Source organism: Schistocerca gregaria, chromosome 3, assembly GCF_023897955.1.
Source record: "Schistocerca gregaria isolate iqSchGreg1 chromosome 3, iqSchGreg1.2, whole genome shotgun sequence".
NCBI classification, from domain to species: domain Eukaryota; kingdom Metazoa; phylum Arthropoda; class Insecta; order Orthoptera; family Acrididae; genus Schistocerca; species Schistocerca gregaria.
Genome location: NC_064922.1, coordinates 149,764,335 through 149,788,739, shown reverse-complemented (window position 1 = coordinate 149,788,739; position 24,405 = coordinate 149,764,335). Strand labels below are relative to the sequence as shown.

Genomic DNA, 24,405 nt, shown 5'->3' with positions numbered 1-24,405 from the left:
TTCTAAGACCTTGTTTTGGTGAGTTATGGTGTGCAAAGTTTCATGTACATCCCACAATTACTTTTGGAGATATAAAAAACTAAAGTTCACATTTTTTTTTTAAGTAGCTATTTTTTCGCCCAACTTTGCTTCAAATTATCTATATGAAAATAGCTCAGAAATCCTTTTCTTAATATTTTACTTTAAAGAGCTCTAAAAGTTGTATAAGATGGCCAAGTTTTGTTTCTTTCATGTAAATACTTACAGAGATATCTCATCTCAAAGTTGCTGAAAATTCAAGGACACACTATAGAAAGCTGTGCTATGGTCTTAAACAAGTGACTGTATCTCCGAAAGTATTGAATTTCTGAAACTGAAACTTTACCAGTGTTCATTGAGAGCATGTGTGGATGTTCATACAAAATTTCATCAAAATCCGTGAGGGTCATGTGGAAGCCTCTAGACCACTTGGCATGGAGTGACCAGGAGGCGAGTGAATAGAGTCTTGTATAAGCAACAGGAAATAGTATATGATATGGAACTCATGCCACTCAGAAACAAAGTTATCAGATACAGATATGGATTGCCATACTGCAATGACAAATGGATCAGAAGGCATCTTTCAACTTTTATTTCTGGAATGTCATGTAATGAATTACGTTTTAATATCAAACTTTGTGCCTTTTTCTCAGTTCTGCTTTTGAGAAAGGTGTAGCCTGCTGCAGTTTGCTGACATTTCTCGATTTCTTGCAAATTTCATAAAAAATAGGCCTACCTAGAAAGAGAGGAATCAGTTGACTCTTGGCATAACTGCTTTTTACAGTATTGCTGTTCTCATAATTGCAAAGGTGCCTTGCATTTATTCATCAACAGTTGTTACCTCAAAAGGTGATATATGTGTTGTGGGAAGGTTTCATGTTGGACATTGTAATGTAACTTTTCATTGTATGTTGTGTCTTTTTGTAGTTACTCATCAAGCAGTGGAAAATCCTGGATGGTAAACAACAATATGGAAAACGTAGATTGCACATAGAGCAGGTGTAGAGTAACAAACAGGCATGATGAAAAAGACTGCTAAAATAGAAAACACCCATACATTCACCCAACCACAACTCATACACACATGACCATTGTCTTCAGGCACTGGATCCCAGCTGCCCAGTACGCAGAGACAGTGGCCATGTGTTTGTTTTCTATTTTGGAAGAAGGACTTTGTCAGGAAGCTTAATACTTTAGCAGCCTTTTTCCATTGTGCCTGTCTGCAATCTCAATGCCTCTTCTATGTGGTGAGTAGCAGTCTGTCCTTTCCATGTTGCTGTAGCTACACATCACTCAGATACTGCTTTCCTGGCCTGTAACAGGCGTTTTGAATTATGTTGTGTCAATTTAGTCTTACTATTAAAGAAATGTTGTGTATTCTGGAGAACTCAAATGTTGAATCAGAAATTGCCTTTTTGGATACTATGGTAGCCATATACCAAAGCCAGCTCACAATGAAAAAAGTGGGACTGAAAATGAGTTACCATCAGTAGATGTCTCCACATGTCAGTTGTATCCACAACAGTCTTCAGAAGTCAGGTATCAGGAGTCACTTGGTGCAACACTGAGGGTGGCAACCAGGGATGGAATGGAACTTCACTAACATGCCATCTCTAGGAAGAAGAGCTCTTTGAACACCTGAGGGAGAGAGGAAGGCTCACTTCATATGCCTGTCACCGATTGAATGACTCTATCGTCTGTGCATTCCAGCTTCTTTTCAGTCAACTGGTGCTGTTTTAATAACCAAATGCTCAGAGTGGAAAAAAAAGACACTACTTGGTTCGTATCATTGGAAGAATTTGAGACCATGATTCTTATCATGTAAGCCAAAGTAGCTTTTTATGCTAAAGGTGATGTCACTGGATGATCTTTTATAGCATTCTTACAAGCTTAATTTTAGCAGGGATGAAATAATAATGGACAAATTCTGCAAACTTATTAGATTCCTCCTCATGGAGCTATTTCAAAACTAAAGAAGGGACATGACAGCAGACATATCATCTTCACAGCCCATCAGCTTGTAAAGAACATGGACAGAAGAATCTGTCATTAGTGAGAGTAATGAACAAAATTGACAAAGAAATCCCCAGCTGTGTAAAGAAAAATTCTGGCTTACATTTCACTGTCGTCTTGAATGAGACTACAAACACGAGCGGCACCCTGACAGTGTACCAAGGGAAGAAGAACATCATTACTCTCCGCTCAGTAGATTTTGAAGTAGCAATGAGCAAAGAAGGGAAGACGAAACCAGAAAGTGTTACCTTCTGCAATACCACAAAATGTGATGTGGATGTTGTTGATCAAATGATTCATAAATGTTATATGAAGGTTGCTTACAGGAGATGGCTTATGCATGTCTGTAACAATATCCCAGACATATTGTTTGTTGTGGTCTTCAGTCCAGGCTGGTTTGATGCTACTCTATCCTGTGCAAGCTTCTTCATCTCCCAGTACCTACTGCAACGTACATCCTTCTGAATCTGTGTACTGTATTCATCTCTTGGCCTCCCCCTACAATTTTTACCCTCCATGCTGCCCTCCAGTACTAAATTGGCGATCCCTTGATGCCTCAGAATATGCCCTATCAACCAATCCCTTCTTCTAGTCAAGTTGTGCCACAAATTTCTCTTCTCTCCAATTCTATTCAATACATCCTCATTAGTTACGTGATCTACCCATCTAATCTTCAGCATTCTTCTGTAGCACCACATTTCGAAAGCTTCTATTCTCTTCTTGTCCAAACTATTTATCGTCCATGTTTCACTTCCACACATGGCTACACTCCATACAGATACTTTCAGAAACGACTTCCTGACACTTAAATCTAAACTCGATGTTAACAAATTTCTATTCTTCAGAAACGCTTTCGTTGCCATTGCCAATCTACATTTTATATCCTCTCTACTTCGACCATCATCAGTTATGTTGCTCCCCAAATAGCAAAAGTCCTTTACTACTTTAAGTGTTTCATTTCCTAATCTAATTCCCTCAGCATCATCCGACTTAATTCGACTTCATTCCATTATCCTCGTTTTGCTTTTGTTGATGTTCATCTTATATCCTCCTTTCAAGACACTGTCCATTCCATTCAACTGCTCTTACAGATCCTTTGCTGTCTCTGGCAGAATTACAATGTCATCGGTGAACCTCAAAGTTTTTAGAATGAGATTTTCACTCTGCAGCGGAGTGTGCGCTGATATGAAACTTCCTTGCAGATTAAAACTGTGTGCTAGACCGAGACTCGAACTCGGGACCTTTTTATTTCTTCTCCATGGATTTTATTTCCCACTCTGAATTTTTCTTTTGTTTCCTTTACTGTTTGCTCAATATACAGATTGAATAACATCGGGGAGAGGCTGCAACCCTGTCTTACTCCCTTCCCAACCACTGATTCCCTTTAATGCCCCTCGACTCATATAACTGCCTTATGGTTTTTGTACAAATTGTAAATAGCCTTTCGCTCCCTGTATTTTACCCCTACCACCTTCAGAATTTGAAAGAGGGTATCCCAGTCAACATTGTCGAAAGCTTTCTCTAAGTCTACAAATCCTAGAAACATAGGTTTGCCTTTCCTTAATCTATTTAATAAGATAAGTCATAGGGTCAGTATTGCCTCATGTGTTCCAACATTTCTACGGAATCCAAACTGATCTTCCCCAAGGTCAGCTTCGACCAATTTGTCGATTCGTCTGTAAAAAATTTGTGTTAGTATTATGCAGCCGTGACTTATTAAACTGATAGTTCGATGATTTTCACATATATCAACACAGGCTTTCTTTGGGATTGGAATTATTGTATTCTTCTTGAATTCTGGGGGTATTTCACCCGTCTCGTACATCTTGCTCACAAGATGTTAGAGTTTTGTTAGGCCCGGCTCTCCCAAGGCTGTCAGTAGTTCTAATGGAATGTTGTTTACTCCCGGGGCCTTGTTTCGACTCAGGTCTTTCAGTGCTCTGTCAAACTCTTCATGCAATATCATATCTCCAATTTAATCTTCATGTACATTCTCTTTCATTTCTATAATATTGTCCTCCAGAACATCGCCTTTGTGTAAACCCTCTATATACTCCTTCCACATTTCTGCTTTCCCTGCTTTGCTTAGAACTGGGTTTCCATCTGAGCTCTTGATATTCATGCAAGTGGTTCTCTTTTCTCCAAAGGTCTCTTTAATTTTCCTGTAGGCAGTTTCTATCTTACCCTGGGTGATCTGCGCCTCTACATGCTTACATTTGCCCTCTAGCCATCCCTGCTTAGCCATTTTGCACTTCCTGTCGATCCCATTTGTGAGACTTTGTATTCATTTTTGCCTGCTTCATTTCGTGCATTTTTATATTTTCTCCTTTCATCAATTAAATTCAATATCTCTTCTGTTACCCAAGGATTTCTATTAGCCCTCGTCTTCTTATCTACTTGATCCTCTGCTGCCTTCGCTATTTCATCTCTCAAAGCTACCCATTCTTCTTCTACTGTATTTCTTTCCCCCATTCTTATCAATCGTTCCCTAATGCTATCCCTGAAACTCTGTACAACCTTTGGTTCTTTCAGTTTATCCAGGTTCCATCTCCTCAAGTTCTCACCTTTTTGCAGTTTCTTCAGTTTTAATCTACAGTTCATAACCATTAGATTGTGGCCAGAGTCCACATCTGCCCCTGGAAATGTCTACAATTTAAAACCTGGTTCCTGAATCTCTGTCTTACCATTATATAATCCATTTGAAACCTTCTAGTCTCCCCAGGCTTCTTCCATATATACAACTTTCTGTCATGATTCTTGATTCTATGATTAAGTTATGCTCTGAGCAAAATTCTACCAGGCGGCTCCCTCTTCATTCCTTAGTCCCATTCTATATTCACCTACTATGTTTCCTTGTGTTCCTTTTCCTACTATCAAGTTCCAGTCACCCATGACTATTAAATTTTCGTCTCCCTTCACTATTTGAATAATTTATTTTATCTGATCATACATTCATCAATCTCTTTGTCATTTGCGGAGCTAGTTTGCATATAAGCTTGTACTACTGTGGTAGATGTGGACTTCGTATCTATCTTGGCCACAATAATGCATCCACTATGCTGTTTGTAGTAGCTTACCCGTATTCCTATTTATTATTAAACCTACTCCTGCATTACCCCTATTTGATTTTGTATTTATAATCCTGTATATACTGTATTTATAACCATGTATAATCCCAGACATAACAGCAATAAATTTGTGGATTGCGTACAATAAAATAACCTGTAGAGAGAAGCATTCATTCTTCGGGTGATAAATGAACTCGTGAGCAGAAACAAAAAAGAGCAGTACAGAAGGAGGAAGCCCAGTCAAACAGAGAAGTGTCTGTAGGACCAGGCAGGTCAAAAGTGCAAAAGAAGTGTTGAATTGGAATGTTGAAAGGATGGTGGTGGTGGTGGTTAGTGTTTAACGTCCTGTCGACAACGAGGTCATTAGAGATGGTGTTGAAAGGAAACAAGATTGACGACATCTGCCTGAAGTGCATAAAAAAGAGTTATAACTTTGAGATAAGGCTGTGATTGAAATATAAATAAATGGAAAATAAATCTTTCTTTACCTATGTTGTGGATTTTCAATGCAAATCTCATTAGGAGTCAAATGACCCCTCCACACTGATTTAGGTGTATAACATTTTCCACTGGTCTCATGTTAATCAGTTTATAAAAGACGTAGGTGTGAAAGAGAAAGAGAAGCAAGTTTATTTTATGCAGGCGACATGACAACAAAGAATGTTTAACAGCTTGAGTGAAGAGCCCACATTTCTGCAAACATCTCAACACAGTGGCTCGTGGAAAATGAACTAATTATAAATGTGAGAAAAAACCTGTCTGCTATGTTTAGAAGCAAAGAAAAGTCTCAGCATGTAGATGTCAAGCTGGTTAAAATAAGTCTAAAGGAAGTAGAATGTACTAGATCAGTAGGTATTACTGTGTATAATTGGCTAAAATGGAAAAACCGTATTAACAATATGTATAAGAGATTCACTTCTGTCATATGCATTATTGAAGCAACTTATCACCATATGCTTTCAGATTTTGTGCACCTAATACCATGGATTTTTTTGAACTGCACCTGCGGTATGGAGTAAAAGTGTGGGGAAGCTCAAACATTTGCGTAACAAACAGAATGTTCACATTGAGAAAATAATAACAATAGTTGTGTTGAGGTCATTGCACAAAGCTAAACACTACTACTGCAATATTCAATAGGTTCACAATCAGCACCACACCAATTCAAACCATTGCCCCCCTCAGTGGATCATTTTTTTCCACAAGTCTAAGGTCCTGCCCACATGAACTAAATAATAAAACACACAAACAACGTGTACAGCTAAAACACCCAAACAAAAATATCACAGATGCCAATTATGTATCACAGGATACATTTCAAAGTGTGTATCAGTGTAATTTTAAATTGTCTTTCAAGCATGCATCTGGAACAGCAGTTTTCTTCTTGTAATATTTTGGTTGATAACCATACAGCCATCTTCAAGGAGAATCAGTCACTGAATTAATCCTTGAAATATGGGATGGGGAGTGGGGACTTCATGCCCATCACTTGAAAATATTGTAATCTAGTCAGGTAGACTGCTCAAAAAATATTATTGTCTCTAATTAATTTTCCTGCAGTACTAATGGGTGGATTGAGTAACATGTAAATGCTGCTGCCTGTCCCAAACCTGGATAAAGGAGGAGGGTTAGAACCCAAATAAGCCATAAAAGAGAAGCCAGGCCACATCTCAAGGCACTCTGAGGCTAATTACCCCAGTTGTAACCCTGTGAATGCCTGGGTGTTGACCCCAACATAAATTATTCGATTCAGCATGATGGCAAGTTCATTTATAGAAAGCACTACCCTCGGTGGCAACCAATCCACCATTGTCAATGACAACATTAGTGAGCCAACGGATTCTGGGGAGCTCACACCAGCATGCAAGATATTGAAAAGTAAGAAAGTGTCATACTTTGCTACCTTCAATGTTAACTCACTCCTCAAAACTCCTGGAAGCCATCACTGACTTCAGCTCCAGAAACAGTAGACTTTCCACACTTACCTTTAGGGGAGCTAATATGATTTATACCTTGGTCAATGTACATGCTCCCACAAATGAGGTTAAACAAACCGACCCCGAGAAAGGAGAAGAATTTTGGAAAGATCTGGAGGCAACACTATCCAAGATTCCAACTAAGAATGTTATACTACTTGGAGCCTTCAGTGCTCAGTTAGGGAGAGAGAGGATGTTCAAAAACTTAATTGGCAACTATCCAGCCCACAACAGAACTAATTGAAATGGCGAACGACTAGTGGAAATTTGTAAGACATTTTATTTTACCTGATAATGGAATCAGTAGCATTTAAACGCCTTCTAAGAAAACAGAAAACATGGGTATCTCCCAATCCATCACTAGGAGAGTTTCAGCTTGACCATGTAGCGATGCCAAGACATGCCAAGAAGGAAATTCAAAATTTCAAAGTCCTCAGGGGTGCAAATTTAGACTCAGATCACTCTCTATCCAAAATAAAAATCAGTATTCTACCAAGAGACCAAAATCACTACACGTATTGTGAAGTATGGTTCTGATAAACTTACAGCTAGCAAAGATTTTAAGGTGAGCTTGAACCAGAACAACTACCAAGGTTGGGAACAGTTGAAAGATGCAAAGGAAACAGTTTGCCTGGAGAAGAGGAAGAAACATGCATGGTGGTCGGTAGAAGGAGATAAAGCAATCGAAAAGCATTGGAAAGTGTGGATTGATTGGTGCTCTCATAAAACACCAGAAAATCTAAAGAACTTTCAAGAAGTAATGGAAACCACTGCTAAAACTATCAGAAATCTCAAGAGGAAATATTTGCAAGAACATTTAACTCAAATAGAAAAAGACTTCCAGAAGAATAACAGGTGAGTCTTCTATAGACCATCCAAGACCAACTTAAGTAGCTATGATGTTCCAAACCTCTGCTTTAAGAATAAAGAAGGAAAGACAGTGTATGGAGCCATTAAAAACAGTCATATCTTGGTGGGATACTTTGAAGACCTCCAAATTGTGAAGCGCCATCCGAGACATTCAATTACAATGAGAAAGAACCAAACCCCGACTCAGAACCACCAACTATAGAAGAGGTTAAGAACATTATAAGAACCTTGAAAAATAACAAAGCATCTGGGGGAGATGCAATCATCGCAAAACTCTTAAAGCATGCGAATGAGAATGTGATCATAGAACTAACACAAATCATATGAAAAATTTGGGAAGAAGAGCAACTTCCAGAAGGTCAGACATCGGCACTAATACATCCTATACACAAGAAAGGTGATAAGATGGAACCTGGGAACGACAGGGGAATTTCTTTAATACCTGTAAACATAAGGTATTCTCAGAAGCACTGCTAAATAGAGTGAAAGAACAACTAAATCCACAAATTGATGAGTACCAATGACGCTTCAGAAAGGAGGGATCATTTGCAGAACAGATCCTGAATCTAAAACTGATAATCGCTTATCAAAAACAGAGGAGCAAAAACTTCATTCATACATTCATAGACTTCAAGAAAGCCTACAATTCTGTAGACAGACATGCCCCATTCCAAATTTTAGGGAGATGAGTTTTGATAGAAAATCCAGTGAACAGGTTAAACAGATCCTAAGCAACACAACATTCAAGGTCAAGTTTAGAGGAAAACTGTCGGAGACCTTTAAGATTAAAACGGGGGTGAGACAAGGAGATGGACTCTCCCCCTTGCTCTTTGTGTCCTCAATAAGGTGATCAGAGAGTGGTGACAAGGAATGAAAGGACTGGGTGTATACAACTGTGGGGTGTAAGAATAAAGGAGTACAGGTAGATTGTCTGTCATTCACAGATGACATTGTGATCTTGTCCAGATCACTAGAAGAGGCAGTTAACCAAACCACAGAACTGCAGAAGTAGACAGGCCTACAGATCTCTATCGAGAAGACATAGCATATGACAAACATCATGACAGTGATATGGATCACAATAGAAGGAGGTAAAATTCAGAAGGTGGAGAGTTTCAAATACCTTGGAGAATGGATAAACATTGGACTGACCAAACAAGAAGCAATGGGGACACGAATAAACAAAATGAACTTAGCATATAAACTAACTATCAACACCTACAATAAGAAGAGTATTTCGATAAGTGCAAAATTGAAACATTACCAAACAGCGATTCGCCCTGAAGCTCTATATGCAGCAGAAACTCTCAACTTAGCAGGAACCAGAGTGTTCAAGAGTGTAGAACTGACAGAACAAAAGATTCTCAGGAGAATGTTAGAACCTCAAAGAACAGAAGATGGTCAATTTAGAAACTGAGCCAACCAGGAACTGTATACCAAGGTAGAAAAAATTTCTGACGTCATCAGGAAAAGGAGCGTGTTCTTCGGACACATCCTCGGAATGGCCCAGGATCTCCTGGTTAACTCGGCAAATCACACCATTTCTAATGAACAAGAAAACCAAAGTACAATGGACGCAAGAGATGCAAAGAGATCTGGGAGAAATGAGAACACAGGAACCAAAGATATTACAACAGGGTGATTTTTAAATCGAAAATTCAGGCCTTCAAGCTTTCAAGGACAGAACGACATCCAGAACAAAATCATCTTGGACAGAAGAACGAAGAAGGTTGCAAAGTATAAGAATGAATTAATATTGGGAAAGAAAAAGACCAGAAGAAACAAAGCTGAAGCGAATTAACATGGTCCTAAGATGGCCAAAACAAAAGAAGAAGAAGAATTCTTTTACTAATTTTCATAAGTGTTTCACATTTTTCATTTAAATGGACCTAAAAATTTAAGTCAAGTTGTAGATGTCACTTTCTACAATGAATGTTATGAATATTTCCAGTTTCAGAACCTTACTTACATAATAATTTCTTTGAAAAGTGTTTGTAAGTGAAAGCCAAAATGAACAATATTTGCCTTTAAAAAAAATTGATTGTTATGAGGGTACCTCCAGCTCGGTAGTACACTTTATGGAAAAAGCAATAATATTCTTAAGAGTGTGGCAAAATATATTTTCATGTTGTTACTTACACACCAGTACTTCTTTAAAAAGTGTATTATTAACATAAGTCAAAAAAAAACAACTACTCTGGAGTAAATACATATTTAGCTGTTCAAAGACTATGTAGTGGAAAAGGAGTATTACAGTGTTAAAGATTACATGACAAATTAAATTTGGAAATAATATTCTGTGTTAGAAAGATTAATAAAAGTGTCACTTATTAAAAAATATGTGCTACTGAATGATTTGTATCCTTTATATGTTCTATATTACATCTGCACTTGCTGCACACTTTATGATCCTACAGGATAAATGGATCAAATAACAAGCAATTAATCAAGTACCCAACATTCCATTTGCAATTGTAATTGTCATATATTGTCTCTCTGCAGATGATTCCCAGTAGTACACTTGTTGTCCGACATTTACCATCAGATTTCACTGATGAGGAAAAAGAAGACTTTCTCAAGCATTTTGGAGCAATCCAGGTGAAATGCATAAGTTCAAAAATAAAGAAGAGTAATCTTACATTTGCCAGGTAAAATAAAAAAAAAACATCATCTGAAGTAATGCATTTATTTTGAGTGAAAATTATGTATGTTGAACATTGTTTGTTGCAGATTCAATTCAGAGATAGAAGCAAAACACGCTCTTCAGAGACTTCATCAGCTTGACGTTTTGGGACATCGGCTTACTGTCGAATTTTCCCGGGAGGCTAAAGGGAGTGTACTTTCAAGTGAGAAAGTTCCAATGTAAGTTTAAATTGGTTCATTAGATAATAGTTTTATGTCATATGTGATGTTGAAAAAAAAATCTGTTGTGTGAGTAATTCTGTGATGATTTAATTATACAAATAATTGTGATGCAGGACTACACTTTTCTTTCTGCAACTTTGTAATATCCATAAACAGTCTGGTATAGTGATGGATAGATTAATCTGTAGAATTACATGAAATCAGTCTTTTCATGAAGACCACAATAACAACTGTCTAGTAATAGAAGTGCAGGAATTTTAAATGTCGTGAGTTTGTACTAAGGGATCAGTGTGCGCATCATTGCTAAAATGGTATCTAAATGTAACAAACAGTGATTGAGAATGAAAATGAAGATGAGCTGAAATAAAACTCAATCAAGGTTGAGAATATTAATGCTGCTGTTTGTTACATGAATTTTGTAGCTACAGTGGTGCTATTTGCTGTGACCACTAGTGCTTTCTTAAGAGCTTTTTCTGCACATGTGTGACACTGTGAAGTGATTTGTTCTATTTGGGTGTCCATATCCTACCGAGTACAGTGTTGACATTTTAACTGTTTCGTATGAACAATCCCCCAGCGTCCTTAGTGAAATAACTGCAACACTTCTATTTGCAACACATATGACTGTCCAATGTCAGTCTGAATAAGAATCACACCTTGCTGTAGAGTGAGGCCATGCTGCCATGCAAGGTATCAGTCCACTGCAGAGTTTTTTATGACATGCAGTGAGTGCGGCCAAGATGTGCAAATGTGTTTTAGTAAAATGTTCAAACCTGAATCAGCTACCGTGGCCTGTACAATTTTCCTATATTCCGGAGGAAAGGATTGAAGCAATTCAGAATCCTGAGCATCGATGGGACAAGAAGATGCAGCAGAAGCATCAAAGTCTGTATCAGGGCCAATCGGAAGATGTAAAAGTGTGTCTGCATTACCTTGTCGAGCTGTTGGACGATACACAATCTCATACTGATTTTGAGACAACAACAAAGCCCATCTTTGCAATTCTTGGGCAGTTTGTACAGGAACATGCTTCATTGGATGAAATAAGGATTGCAATGGCTTGTGATCTGCCACTAAGTAGAATTTTCTGCCATACAAATAATGGTGGTATTTAGTGACACAATACACAATAGTGAATGCCTCTTTCTCTATTTGTGAATAGTTACACTAAGCTTTGGACAGCACTTTTGATGCGAAAGCAATAGGGTTGTCTTTTATCACCAAATCTGTGCAAAAGCTCTGCACCAATTCCGTAAGAGGAAGTGTCTACTTGCAGCAAAACTGGTTTGTGAGGATCAGAGAGAAGAGCAAGATATCTTTAAGTTTTTGAAAAGCGTCTTGGCACTGATCTGTCCAAACATAGGGGATGTTCTTGTGATGCAAGCGATGCAGTGGAGCTATGATTTGTGCAGCATTCAGGATGAACCAAATATAATAGTTCATTTTCCATAAGACTGACTGAAATTCTATGACATTGCGAGGAACTGGTAAGTCATGTATGGCTGAAAAATGTGACAGAAGAGGATGTACACCTTGAATGTTTGTGACATGATCAAGATACTGCAACTCAGGTTTTAAAAAATCACACTTGTCCAGTCTACACTTAAGTCCTACATCAGACAACACAAAAACAAAGCACCCAAATTTGCAATGTGTTCTTCACGTGCACGACCTGCTATAACAGTATCGTCCAAATAGTTTGAACAGTTTGGTACTTGAGCTGTCAGCTGTTCCAAATACCGTTGGAAAATGATGGGTGTGGAAGCACTGCCAAAAGACATACACAAATATTTAAACAAGCCCAAATGACTGTTCACAACACACACAGTTTGATATTCTTTATCTAGTAGTGTTTGAAGATATGCATTACACAAATCAATTTTTGAAAAGTAGCAACAAGTGCGTAATCTGTCCATGAGAGCCTCTACGCGTGGCAATGGATAAGTATCAATCACTGTTTGTGGGTTGACTGTAGACTTAAAGTCAACACAGAGGCGAATGCGACCTGAAGGTTTGGGGAGCAAGACCAGTGGACTTGCCCATTTCTCATTTACTACCTGATATGGGCACAATAGCTGCGCTATCTTGCAATTCTTAAGTTCAGCCGCCACTTTGTCCCATAATGCAATGGGAACAGTCCTGGCCTGGCAAAATTTTGGCTGAGCATTGTCTTTCATAGTAATATGTGCAACAAAATTGTTAGTTTTGCCTAAAGCTTCAGAAAAGAGTTCAGGGAATTCTTTCAGCACTGTCTTTAGCACTGAACGCAGTCACTGACAACACATTGTCCTGAATTTGAAAGCCAAACAAATCAAGGCCAAATATATTCACCCAATCACATGATAGTAGTACAGTGAAAGTCACAGTTCGTGTATGCGAGCAACATATGGCAAGCAAAGTACATTTTCTCAGAACGGGAATGCCTTGTCCGTTATAAGCCATCAGTTGCGTGCTAGTTTTAGAGAGGCATGGGGAACCTAATAGTTCATATGTGTTACAACTCTGCAATGTAACATAGGCTCCTGTGTCCATCTGAAATTTCACACGTTTCCAATACTATGTAAATGAATAAAAAGTTTGTTGAATTAGATTAGATTACATTAGATTAGTACTTGTTCCATAGATCATGAATATGACACTTCGTAATGATGTGGAACGTGTCAGGTTAATAAAAGGTGTCTATACAATATATTACATTACACAAAATATTAAACGACACATAATATTTTTATTTATTTATTTTTTTGGGAAAGGGGGGGGGGGGCATTACCCACTTACTATATCCAAAAATTCATCTAATGAGTAGGAGGAGTTGCCATTAAGAAATTCTTTTAATTTTCTTTTAAATGCTATATGGCCTGCTGTCAGACATTTAATGCTATTAGGTAAGTGACCAAAGACTTTTGTGGCAACATAATTTACCCCTTTTGAGCCAAAGTTAGATTTAACCTTGAGTAGTGAAGATCACCCTCTCTCCTAGTGTTGTAGCCATGTACACTGTTATTACTTTTGAATTCGTTTGGATGGTTAATAACAAATTTCATAAGTAAATATATATATTGTGAGGCTACAGTGAAGATCTCTAGCTCTTTAAATACACTCCTGGAAATTGAAATAAGAACACCCTGAATTCATTGTACCAGGAAGGGGAAACTTCATTGACACATTCCTGGGGTCAGATACGTCACATGATCACACTGACAGAACCACAGGCACATAGACACAGGCAACAGAGCATGCACAATGTCGGCACTAGTACAGTGTATATCCACCTTTCGCACCAATGCAGGCTGCTATTCTCCCATGGAGACGATCGTAGAGATGCTGGATGTAGTCCTGTGGAACGGCTTGCCATGCCATTTCCACCTGGCGCCTCAGTTGGATCAGCGTTCGTGATGGACGTGCAGACCGCGTGAGACGACGCTTCATCCAGTCCCAAACATGCTCAATGGGGGACAGATCCGGAGATCTTGCTGGCCAGGGTAGTTGACTTACACCTTCTAGAGCACGTTGGATGGCACGGGATACATGCGGACGTGCATTGTCCTGTTGGAACAGCAAGTTCCCTTGCCGGTCTAGGAATGGTAGAACGATGGGTTCGATGACGGTTTGGATGTACCGTGCACTATTCAGTGTCCCCTTGACGATCACCAGAGGTGTACGGCCAATGTAGGAGATCGCTCCCCACACCATGATGCCGGGTGTTGGCCCTGTGTGCCTCAGTCATATGCAGTCCTGATTGTGGCGCTCACCTGCACGGCGCCAAACACGCATACGACCATCATTGGCACCAAGGCAGAAGCGACTCTCATCGCTGAAGACGACACGTCTCCATTCGTCCCTCCATTCACGCCTGTCGCGACACCACTGGAGGCGGGCTGCACGATGTTGTGGCGTGAGCGGAAGACGGCCTAACGGTGTGCGGGACCGTAGCCCAGCTTCATGGAGACGGTTGCAAATGGTCCTCGCCGATACCCCAGGAGCAACAGTGTCCCTAATTTGCTGGGAAGTGGCGGTGCGGTCCCCTATGGCACTGCGTAGGATCCTACGGTCTTGGCGTGCGTAGCTGCAGTCCGGTCCCAGGTCGACGGGCACGTGCACCTTCCGCCGACCACTGGCGACAACATTGATGTACTGTGGAGACCTCACGCCTCACGTGTTGAGCAATTCGGCGGTACGTCCACCCGGCCTCCCGCATGCCCACTATACGCCCTCGCTCAAAGTCCGTCAACTGCACATACGGTTCACGTCCACGCTGTCGCGGCATGCTACCAGTGTTAAAGACTGCGATGGAGCTCCGTATGCCACGGCAAACTGGCTGACACTGACGGCGGCGGTGCACAAATGCTGCGCAGCTAGTGCCATTCGACGGCCAACACCGCGGTTCCTGGTGTGTCCACTGTGCCAGGCGTGTGATCATTGCTTGTACAGCCCTCTTGCAGTGTCCAGAGAAAGTATGGTGGGTCTGACACACCGGTGTCAATGTGTCCTTTTTTCCATTTCCAGGAGTGTAAGTGTCTGCAACATGATCTTGGATGAGCTCCAGCAGTTATTCTGATTACACTCTTTTGTGCAATAAACACTCTTTTACTCAGTGATGAGTTACCCCAGAATATGATGCCATACGAAAGTCAAAATTTGCAATGACCCTAATAGCATAAGTAGCTGTTCTCAAACGTTTCAGCAGATCTTCAGTGTGTTTTTTCCAGTTCAACCCCTCATCAGTGCATACACCTAGGAATTTTGAATATTCCACCTTAGCTATCGATTTCTGATCGAAGTCTATATTTATTAATGGTGTCATTCCATTTAATGTGCGTAACTGTATATACTGTGTTTTGTCAAAGTTTAATAAGAGCGCATTTGCAGAGAACCACCTAATGATTTTCTGAAAAACATCGTTTACAAATTCACCAGTTAATTCTTGTCTGTTGGGTGTGATAGCTATACTTGTGTCATCGGCAGAAAGTACCAGCTTTGCATCTTTGTGAATATAGAATGGCAAGTCATTAGTATATACTAAGAACAGCAGAGGATCCAAGACCGAGCCCAGTGGCACCCCATTCTTGATTGTTCCCCAGTTTGAGAAATCACCAGTTTTTTGCATATTATGTGAACTGCTTATTTCAACTTTCTGCACTCTTCCAGTTCTACATCTACATCTACATTTACATCCATACTCCGCAAGCCACCTGACGGTGTGTGGCAGAGGGTACCCTGAGTACCTCTATCGGTTCTCCCTTCTATTCCAGTCTCGTATTGTACGTGGAAAGAAGGATTGTCGGTATGCTTCTGTGTGGGCTCTAATCTCTCTGATTTTATCCTCATGGTCTCTTCGTGAGATATACGTAGGAGGGAGCAATATACTGCTTGACTCTTCGGTGAAGGTATGTTCTCGAAACTTTAACAAAAGCCCATACCGAACTACTGAGCGTCTCTCCTGCAGAGTCTTCCACTGGAGTTTATCTATCATCTCTGTCACGCTTTTGCGATTACCAAATGATCCTGTAACGAAGCGCGCTGCTCTCCGTTGGATCTTCTCTATCTCTTCTGTCAACCCTATCTGGTGCGGATCCCACACTGCTGAGCAGTATTCAAGCAGTGGGCGAACAAGTGTACTGTGACCTACTTCCTTTGTTGTTGGATTGCATTTCCTTAGGATTCTTCCAATGAATCTCAGTCTGGCATCTGCTTTACCGACGATCAACTTTATATGATCATTCCATTTTAAATCACTCCTAAAGCGTACTCCCACATAATTTATGGAATTAACTGCTTCCAGTTGTTGATCTGCTATTTTGTAGCTAAATGATTATGGACCTATCTTTCTATGTATTCGCATCACATTACACTTATCTACATTGAGATTCAATTGCCATTCCATGCACCATGCGTCAATTCACTGCAGATCCTCCTGCATTTCAGTACAATTTTCCATTGTTGCAACCTCTCGATACACCACAGCATCATCTGCAAAAAGCCTCAGTGAACTTCCGATGTCATCACCAAGTCATTTATGTATATTGTGAATAGCAACAGTCCTATGACACTCCCCTGCGGCACACCTGAAATCACTCTTACTTCAGAAGACTTCTCTCCATTGAGAATGACATGCTGCGTTCTGTTATCTAGGAACTCCTCAATCCAATCACACAATTGATCTGATAGTCCGTATGCTCTTACTTTGTTCATTAAACGACTGTGGGGAACTGTGTCAAACGCCTTGCGGAAGTCAAGAAACACGGCATCTACCTGTGGACCCCTGTCTAAGGCCCTCTGAGTCTCGTGGACGAATAGCGCGAGCTGGGTTTCACACGACCGTCTTTTTCGAAACCCATGCTGGTTCCTACAGAGTAGATTTCTAGTCTCCAGAAAATACATTATACTCGAACATAATACGTGTTCCAAAATTCTACAACTGATTGACGTTAGAGATATAGGTCTATAGTTCTGCACATCTGTTTGATGTCCCTTCTTGAAAATGGGGATGATCTGTGCCCTTTTCCAATCCTTTGGAACGCTTCGCTCTTCTAGAGACCTGAGTCACCGCTGCAAAAAGGGGGGCAAGTTCCTTCGTGTACTCTGTGTAAAATCGAACTGGTATCCCATCAGGACCAGCGGCCTTTCCTCTTTTGAGCGATTTTAATTGTTTCTCTATCCCTCTGTCATCTATTTCGATATCTACCATTTTGTCAACTGTGCGACAATCTAGAGAAGGAAGCACAGTGCAGTCTTCCTCAGTGAAACAGCTTTGGAAGAAGACATTTAGTATTTCGGCCTTTAGTCTGTCATCCTCTGTTTCAGTACCATTTTGGTAACAGAGTGTCTGGACATTTTGTTTTGATCCACCTACCGCTTTGACATAGGACCAAAATTTCTTAGGATTTTCTGCCAAGTCAGTACATAGAACTTTACTTTTGAATTCATTGAAAGCCTCTCGCATAGCCCTCCTCACACTACATTTCGCTTCGCGTAATTTTTGTTTGGCTGCAAGGCTTTTTCTATGTTTATGTTTGCTGTGAAGTTCCCTTTGCTTCCGCAGCAGTTTTCTAACTCGGTTGTTGTACCACGGTGGCTCTTTTCCATCTCTTACGATCTTGCTTGGCACATACTTATCTAACGCATATTGTACGATGGTTTTGAACTTCGTCCACTGATCCTCAACTCTATCTGTACTTGAGACAAAACTTTTGTGTTGAGCCGTCAGGTACTCTGTAATCTGCTTTTTGTCACTTTTGCTAAACAGAAAATTCTTCCTACCTTTTTTAATATTTCTATTTACGGCTGAAATCATCGATGCAGTAACCGCTTTATGATCGCTGATTCCCTGTTCTGCGTTAACTGATTCAAATAGTTCTCGTCTGTTTGTCACCAGAAGGTCTAATATGTTATTGCCATGAGTCAGTTCTCTGTTTAACTGCTCAAGGTAGTTTTCAGATAAAGCACTTAAAAATATTTCACTGGATTCTTTGTCCCTGCCACCCGTTATGAACGTTTGAGTCTCCCAGTCTATATCCGGCAAATTAAAATCTCCACCCAGAACTATAACATGGTGGGGAAATCTACTCAAAATATTTTCCAAATTATTCTTCAGGTGCTGAGCCACAACAGCTGCTGAGCCCGGGGGCCTATAGAGACATCCAATTACCATGTCTGAGACTGCTTTAACCATGACCTTCACCCAAATCATTTCACAATTCGAATCTCCGTCAATTTCCTTAGATACTATTGCACTTCTTATCGCTATAAACACGCCTCCCCCTTCACTGTCCAGCCTGTCTCTGCAGTATACATTCCAATCTGAGTTTAGGATTTCATTACTGTTTACATGTGGTTTCAGCCAACTTTCTGTCCCTAGTACTATATGGGCATTGTGACCATTTATTAATGAGAGCAGTTCTGGGACCTTTCTATAGACGTTCCTGCAGTTTACTATTAGCACATTAATATTGTTATTCCCTGTTGCATTTTGCCTACTCCTGCCTTGCCGCGTCTCAGGAGGCGTCTTGTCGGGCCTAGGGAGGGAACTCTCTAACCTTAAAAAACGCCATGTGCAATCCACACATACTCCGCTACCCTCGTAGCCGCTTCCGGCGTGTAGTGCACGTCTGACCTATTCAGGGGGACCCTACATTTCTCCACCCGGTAGTGCAGGTCGAGATATTTGCACCCCAGCTCTCCGCAGAATCGTCTGAGCCTCTGGTTTAAGCCTTCCACTCGGCTCCAAACCAGAGGACCGCGATCGGTTCTGGGAACGATACTACAAATAGTTAGGTCTGATTCCACCCCGCGAGCGAGGCTTTCCGCCTTCACCAACTCCGCCAACTGCCTGTTCGAACTGAGGATGACCTCTGAACCCAGACGGCAGGAGTCATTGGTGCCGACATGAGCAACAATTTGCAGTCGGGTGCACCCAGTGCTCTCTATCGCCGCCAGTAGGGCCTCCCCCACATCTCGGATGAGACCCCCGGCAAGCAGACAGAGTGAACACTGGCCTTCTTCCCCGACCTTTCCGCTATTTCCCTAAGGGGCTCCATCACCCGCCTAACGTTGGAGCTCCCAATAACTAATAAACCCCTCCCCCCGTGTGCCTGCTCGGACCTTGCTGAAGGAGCAGCCACATGTCCTTTCACAGGCAGAGCGGGCGATGCCAGACGGCCAGCCTCCACATTGACCCTCCGCCTCGTACGCCGCTGAACCCGCCACTCCCCTTGGGGAGAGGGTGGCCCAACCGCGCCCGGTACCCGCGAAGATGTCTTGACAGCAGGGACAGTGGGTGAAGCATGTAACACCTGGGGTGTACCTTGCGACGCACCAGACTCCCCACTGCCGGTACACTCCGAGGCAGCAACCTGAAGACGGCTGACCGCGGCCATCAACACGCTCAGCTGTTCGCGAACAGTGGCCAGCTCCTCCTGCGTCCATACACAGCAGTCACACATCCTATCCATCCTAAGGAATCAATTTACTGAAGAGACTTAATCAACTTTTAACTAGACTGCTAATTCACTAAAGGCGGCTGATTATTGACTAAACTGTGATTGCTAACCACTTCTTGTAGAAAACAATGAAAATAGGACTACCTGTCTCTGGACTGTATTCAAAACAAACACTAGCACTACTAACACTATGACTGACTAAAGGGACTCTCTCTGACTGTATTCAAAACAAACATGAAATCTATGGAACACTATTACTAGCACTCAACAATTAAAGCTTCCTAAAAGCAAAAACAAACCGAAGAAGAAGTGACAAGTAAGAAAAATATAGTTAATACTTAAATTAAGGTAGCTTGCTGCACAGCAGACGTGAAGCAGACGGCGGTTAGGTATGATTTAAACCATTTGAGCGCTGTCCCATTCATAACACAGTACTTGAGCTGATCTAGAAGTATTCCATGATTTACACAATCAAAAGCCTTTGAGATATCACAAAAAATCCCAACGGGTGACTTCCGGTTACTCAGAGCATTTAATATTTCATTAGTGGAAGTATTTATAGCATTTTCCGTTGAAAAACCTTTCTGGAAACCAAGCTGACATTTTGTTACAACTTTATTTTTACAAAGGTGTGAAGCTACTCTGTAATACATTACTTTTTTAAGAATTTTGGATAAGGCAGTCAGAAGGGAGATTGGGCAGTAGTTGTTGACATCAGACGTGTCCCCTTAACAATGGCATACTTCAGTCTGTCTATTTCATATGTGGCTAAGAATCCCACTTATTTCTTGAGAACAAGCTTTTATTATCCTGCTGGAAATGCCATCAATTCCGTGTGAGCTTTTATTCTTGAGAGAGTTTATTATCTTTATAATTTCAGAAGGCGAGGTGCTTTGAGTTTCAGTTGTATCAAATTGTGTGGGGAAGGCCTGTTCCAGTAACTGCCTTGCTTCATCTATTGAACATTTAGATCCTATCTTCTCTACATTTAAAAAATGATTATTCAAAATGTTTTCGACTTCTAGCTTGTTGTTTGTTAAGTTTCCATTTGCTTTGATGGTAATGCCGTCATCCTGTACTCTTGGTTGCCCTGTCTCCCTTGTAATAATATTCGAAATTGTTTTGATTTTGTTATCACAGGTATTAATCTCAGACATGATGCACATGCTTCTGGACTTTTTAATAACCTTTCTTAATGTAGCACAGTAGTTTTTATAATGTTTGGCTGTTTCTGGGTCATTAGTCTTTCTTGCTGTTAGATACATTTCCCTTCTGTGGTTACAAAATACTTTTTTTCCTTTAGTAAGACAAGGTTTTTTTGCATAGTTTCTTATAGGTAGATTTAACTACTTTCTTGGGGAAACAGTTTTCAAATTCTTTTACAAGTGTATCATGAAATAAGTTATATTTTAAATTAGCATCATGTTCCTTGTACACCTCATCCCAGTCTAACTGCTGAAGATATTCCCTGAAATTTCTAATTGTTGAATCATTAATTGAAGCTGGCCGGTGTGGCCGAGCGGTTCTAGGTGCTACAGTCTGGAACTGCGCGACTGCTACGGTCGCAGGTTCAAATCCTGCCTCGGGCATGGATGTGTGTGATTTCCTTAGGTTAGTTAGGTTTAAGTAGTTCTAAGGGATTGATGACCTCAGAAGTCAAGTCCCATAGTGCTCAGAGCCATTTTTTTTTCATTAATTGAACAACTGTGGAGGGTAGTTTTGAATTACTGAAAGGAGCTATGTCATATACTGTAACTAGCTGAGCACCGTGAGCAGAAAGGCCATTCTCAACAGGACAAAAATTGATGTTTTTAAACTTATCTAGTTGAAAGAACCGAACAAGACTTCCAGGTCATTCTTCCTATTACACTCTTTCAGTGAATCAACATTGAAGTCCCCACAAATAATCATTTGCGTTCCCCTATCTGACACATAGTACAACAAGGCATCCAAACTTCCCAGGAATAAATGAAAGTTCCCTGAAGGGGACTTATATATTGTTACACTTATGAAAGAGCCCTCCTTCAGGTTAAGGCACATTCTTCTATATGTTGCTCTAGACAAAACTTTTTTGTATAAGGTTTCTACACAGTGATAACTTTTGACATATATGGCAACTCCTCCTCTCACCTTATTCTCTCTACTCATATGTGCAGCTAGTTTATAACCACTGATATTTACCTTTTCCATATCAGACATTGTGTGATGCCCAGACAGGCATAGTGTATTTATTATATTATCAGATTAAATGTCATCTAAACAAACAAGGAGCTCATCTACTTTATTCTTCAATTCGGGAATATTTTGGTGAAAAATGGTAACATTATTTTTTACTTTACTTTTGTGAGAATCTACTTTTTTCTTTAATCCACCAATATTTTTGTTAAATAAGGTAACATTATTATTTACTTTACTGTTGTGAGAATCTTGTGAGTTTTGGACCTCTGTAGCAACTGCCTGGCTGAACTTTCTCATTGGACACTGATATTAGTCTAAAAAAGAGGTACATCCGTGAGTGCTAGTGTCCCCCCTTATGGATTTCGCTAACAACCCTGCCAGTTTACCCTTCCCTTTCCTATTGAGGTGTTGGCCATGCCTTGTGAAATCCCCCCTATCAATAGCCTTGACAGGAACAAATCCAATGTCTGACAGAGTGGCCATCCTATGCAACTGGTCCAACTCCATATTTACCCTCTTGACAGAGCAGTTCAACTAGGGCTGCATGAAAGCAGGCAGCAGACCAACACTGGTATGGATCGTTGCAGAAGCTATTTTCACCAGGTCACACTCAATACTGTAGCCCTGATCCCTATCAATACTGTTTCCCACTCCACCCAATATCATCACATGATCCTGCTTTGAGAAACCCTTGCACAAGGAACCTATATCCTCTACCACCTGGCTAAGACATGCACTGGGCTCGAAAAAGTTTGTGACGTGGTACCTGTCACCTAATTTTTCCTGCAAAATCTGGCCCACACCTCTTCCATGGCTGCTACCTAGCAACAGAACTTTCCTCTAACTTTCTACAGTGGACTGGCATAGCACTGAAGAAACTGTTTGCTTGCTAGTTTTTGCTAATGCCTGCAGCAGGCTTTGAATACACTACATTGATTAAATGGTCTATGTGACTAAATTTTTTTGAATGTGCGGAATTCTTGTTTGTTCCTTTGCAAACATACGGATTGTACGTGACCTTCCTTGCCACAAGCATAACACTGTGCTTGTCTGGACAGACAATCTTGGCGGTTGTGCCGTGAATAGCACTGAGGGCATGACCTAATTCTGTTCACCTGTTAGAGAACTGTTTACGCAGCGTGACGCTCGAGAGCTGTTTCTGTCTACTTGGCCGGTCGTGTGCAAGGGGCAACTCAACCCTACAAATTGTTGGTTGCTCAATTTTATCAGCTGCTACAACACCTGAATCATACTGATCTAGAGTTTGCACTACAATTTGAAATGATGAATCAAACTGTTTCAAAATCTGTTCTTTAAGTCTGACATCAGTTACATTATACACGATTGCATCATGCAATATAACATCTGAATGTAAAACACTACAAGCACGTTTGAATTTGCAATTCCTCACCATATCCTGCAAATCTATTACCCACTCGCGATAAGTTTGTTCTGACCTTTTCTTGCAAGTAAAGAATTGGTACCTAGTTGCCACCACATTCGCTTGCTGGTGATAATTGTTAGTTGGTGAAACTACAACCTGATCACAGGAAAGTTCACTCAGAGTGGCATCAGGGAACAGTTTCTGAATGAAGCAAAAAACTGCACTTCCTACGATTGACAAAAAGTAATGTAGTTTCACAGTACTTGATACGTTCTGAGAAATGTGCCCTTCATACTGTTGCAACCACTCAAGCCATTCCTCCTCTTTTTCATTAAACTGTCGAAAAGGCAGTATGACACTCTGAGCTACCATTGTTGCATTTTGCGCTATGTTGCTCACTTGAGTGGTTAGTAACTGCTGTACCGCATTTAGTAGAGTTGAGATCTGTTGTGTCTGAAACTGAAACATCTGTGTTATCTGCACTGTATCTATTGCTTGCAGCTGTGGCGCCTGAGCAGGGGCTGGGGGAGGTGAGTTGCTCATTGTAAAGTAGGCAAATGCAATAAACAGACAATGCAAGTTATAAAAGTAAGCAGACAGGCAAAGAACATGTTTGCAACACCCACCTGGATCACTGATTAGCAAAAAGGCTATAAGAGATACTATTAAAACATGTAAACACACCCCTGCAAAGGAAAAGACAAATTAGAATTAAAGTGCCAGCAAAACAGAAAAGCCCATGACAAAAAAACTTTGTGGCAGCCAGCCTCTGGGTTGTCGCATTAGTGTTCATTCACCATCTCATCGCAAAAAAATGTTAAGATGTGTCTGGATATTTCCCAGAAAGCAGTAGAGTGTGAATGTAACTGTTGCCCACTGTATGGCTCGACTACTGGGAGCGGAGGAATGGGGTGCCTTTATTTTCATAGCATGACCCCTTTGGTTGTCATCTGAGACACCCTTATAGCCCAATGGTATGTCAAGGATATTCTACACTCCCTTTTTTTGCCCTTGATGGCATGCCATTCTTGCTTACATTTCAACAAAATAATGCCCACCTACACACAGCGAGAGTTTCTACTGCTCGTCTTTGT

The 24,405-nt window shown here is 40.7% G+C and overlaps 1 protein-coding gene across 2 annotated transcripts in view; it reads left to right on the top strand.

Annotated features, from left to right (window-relative positions):
- LOC126355218 (RNA-binding region-containing protein 3-like) overlaps positions 1-24,405 on the top strand; it is a 50,745-nt gene that overhangs the window by 5,189 nt on the left and 21,151 nt on the right. For both annotated transcript variants that reach the window (XM_050005475.1, XM_050005474.1), the window contains exons 2-3: positions 10,448-10,593; positions 10,676-10,807. In XM_050005475.1, coding sequence (XP_049861432.1) covers positions 10,448-10,593; positions 10,676-10,807 — 278 coding nt within the window. The remainder of the gene's footprint in view (positions 1-10,447; positions 10,594-10,675; positions 10,808-24,405) is intronic.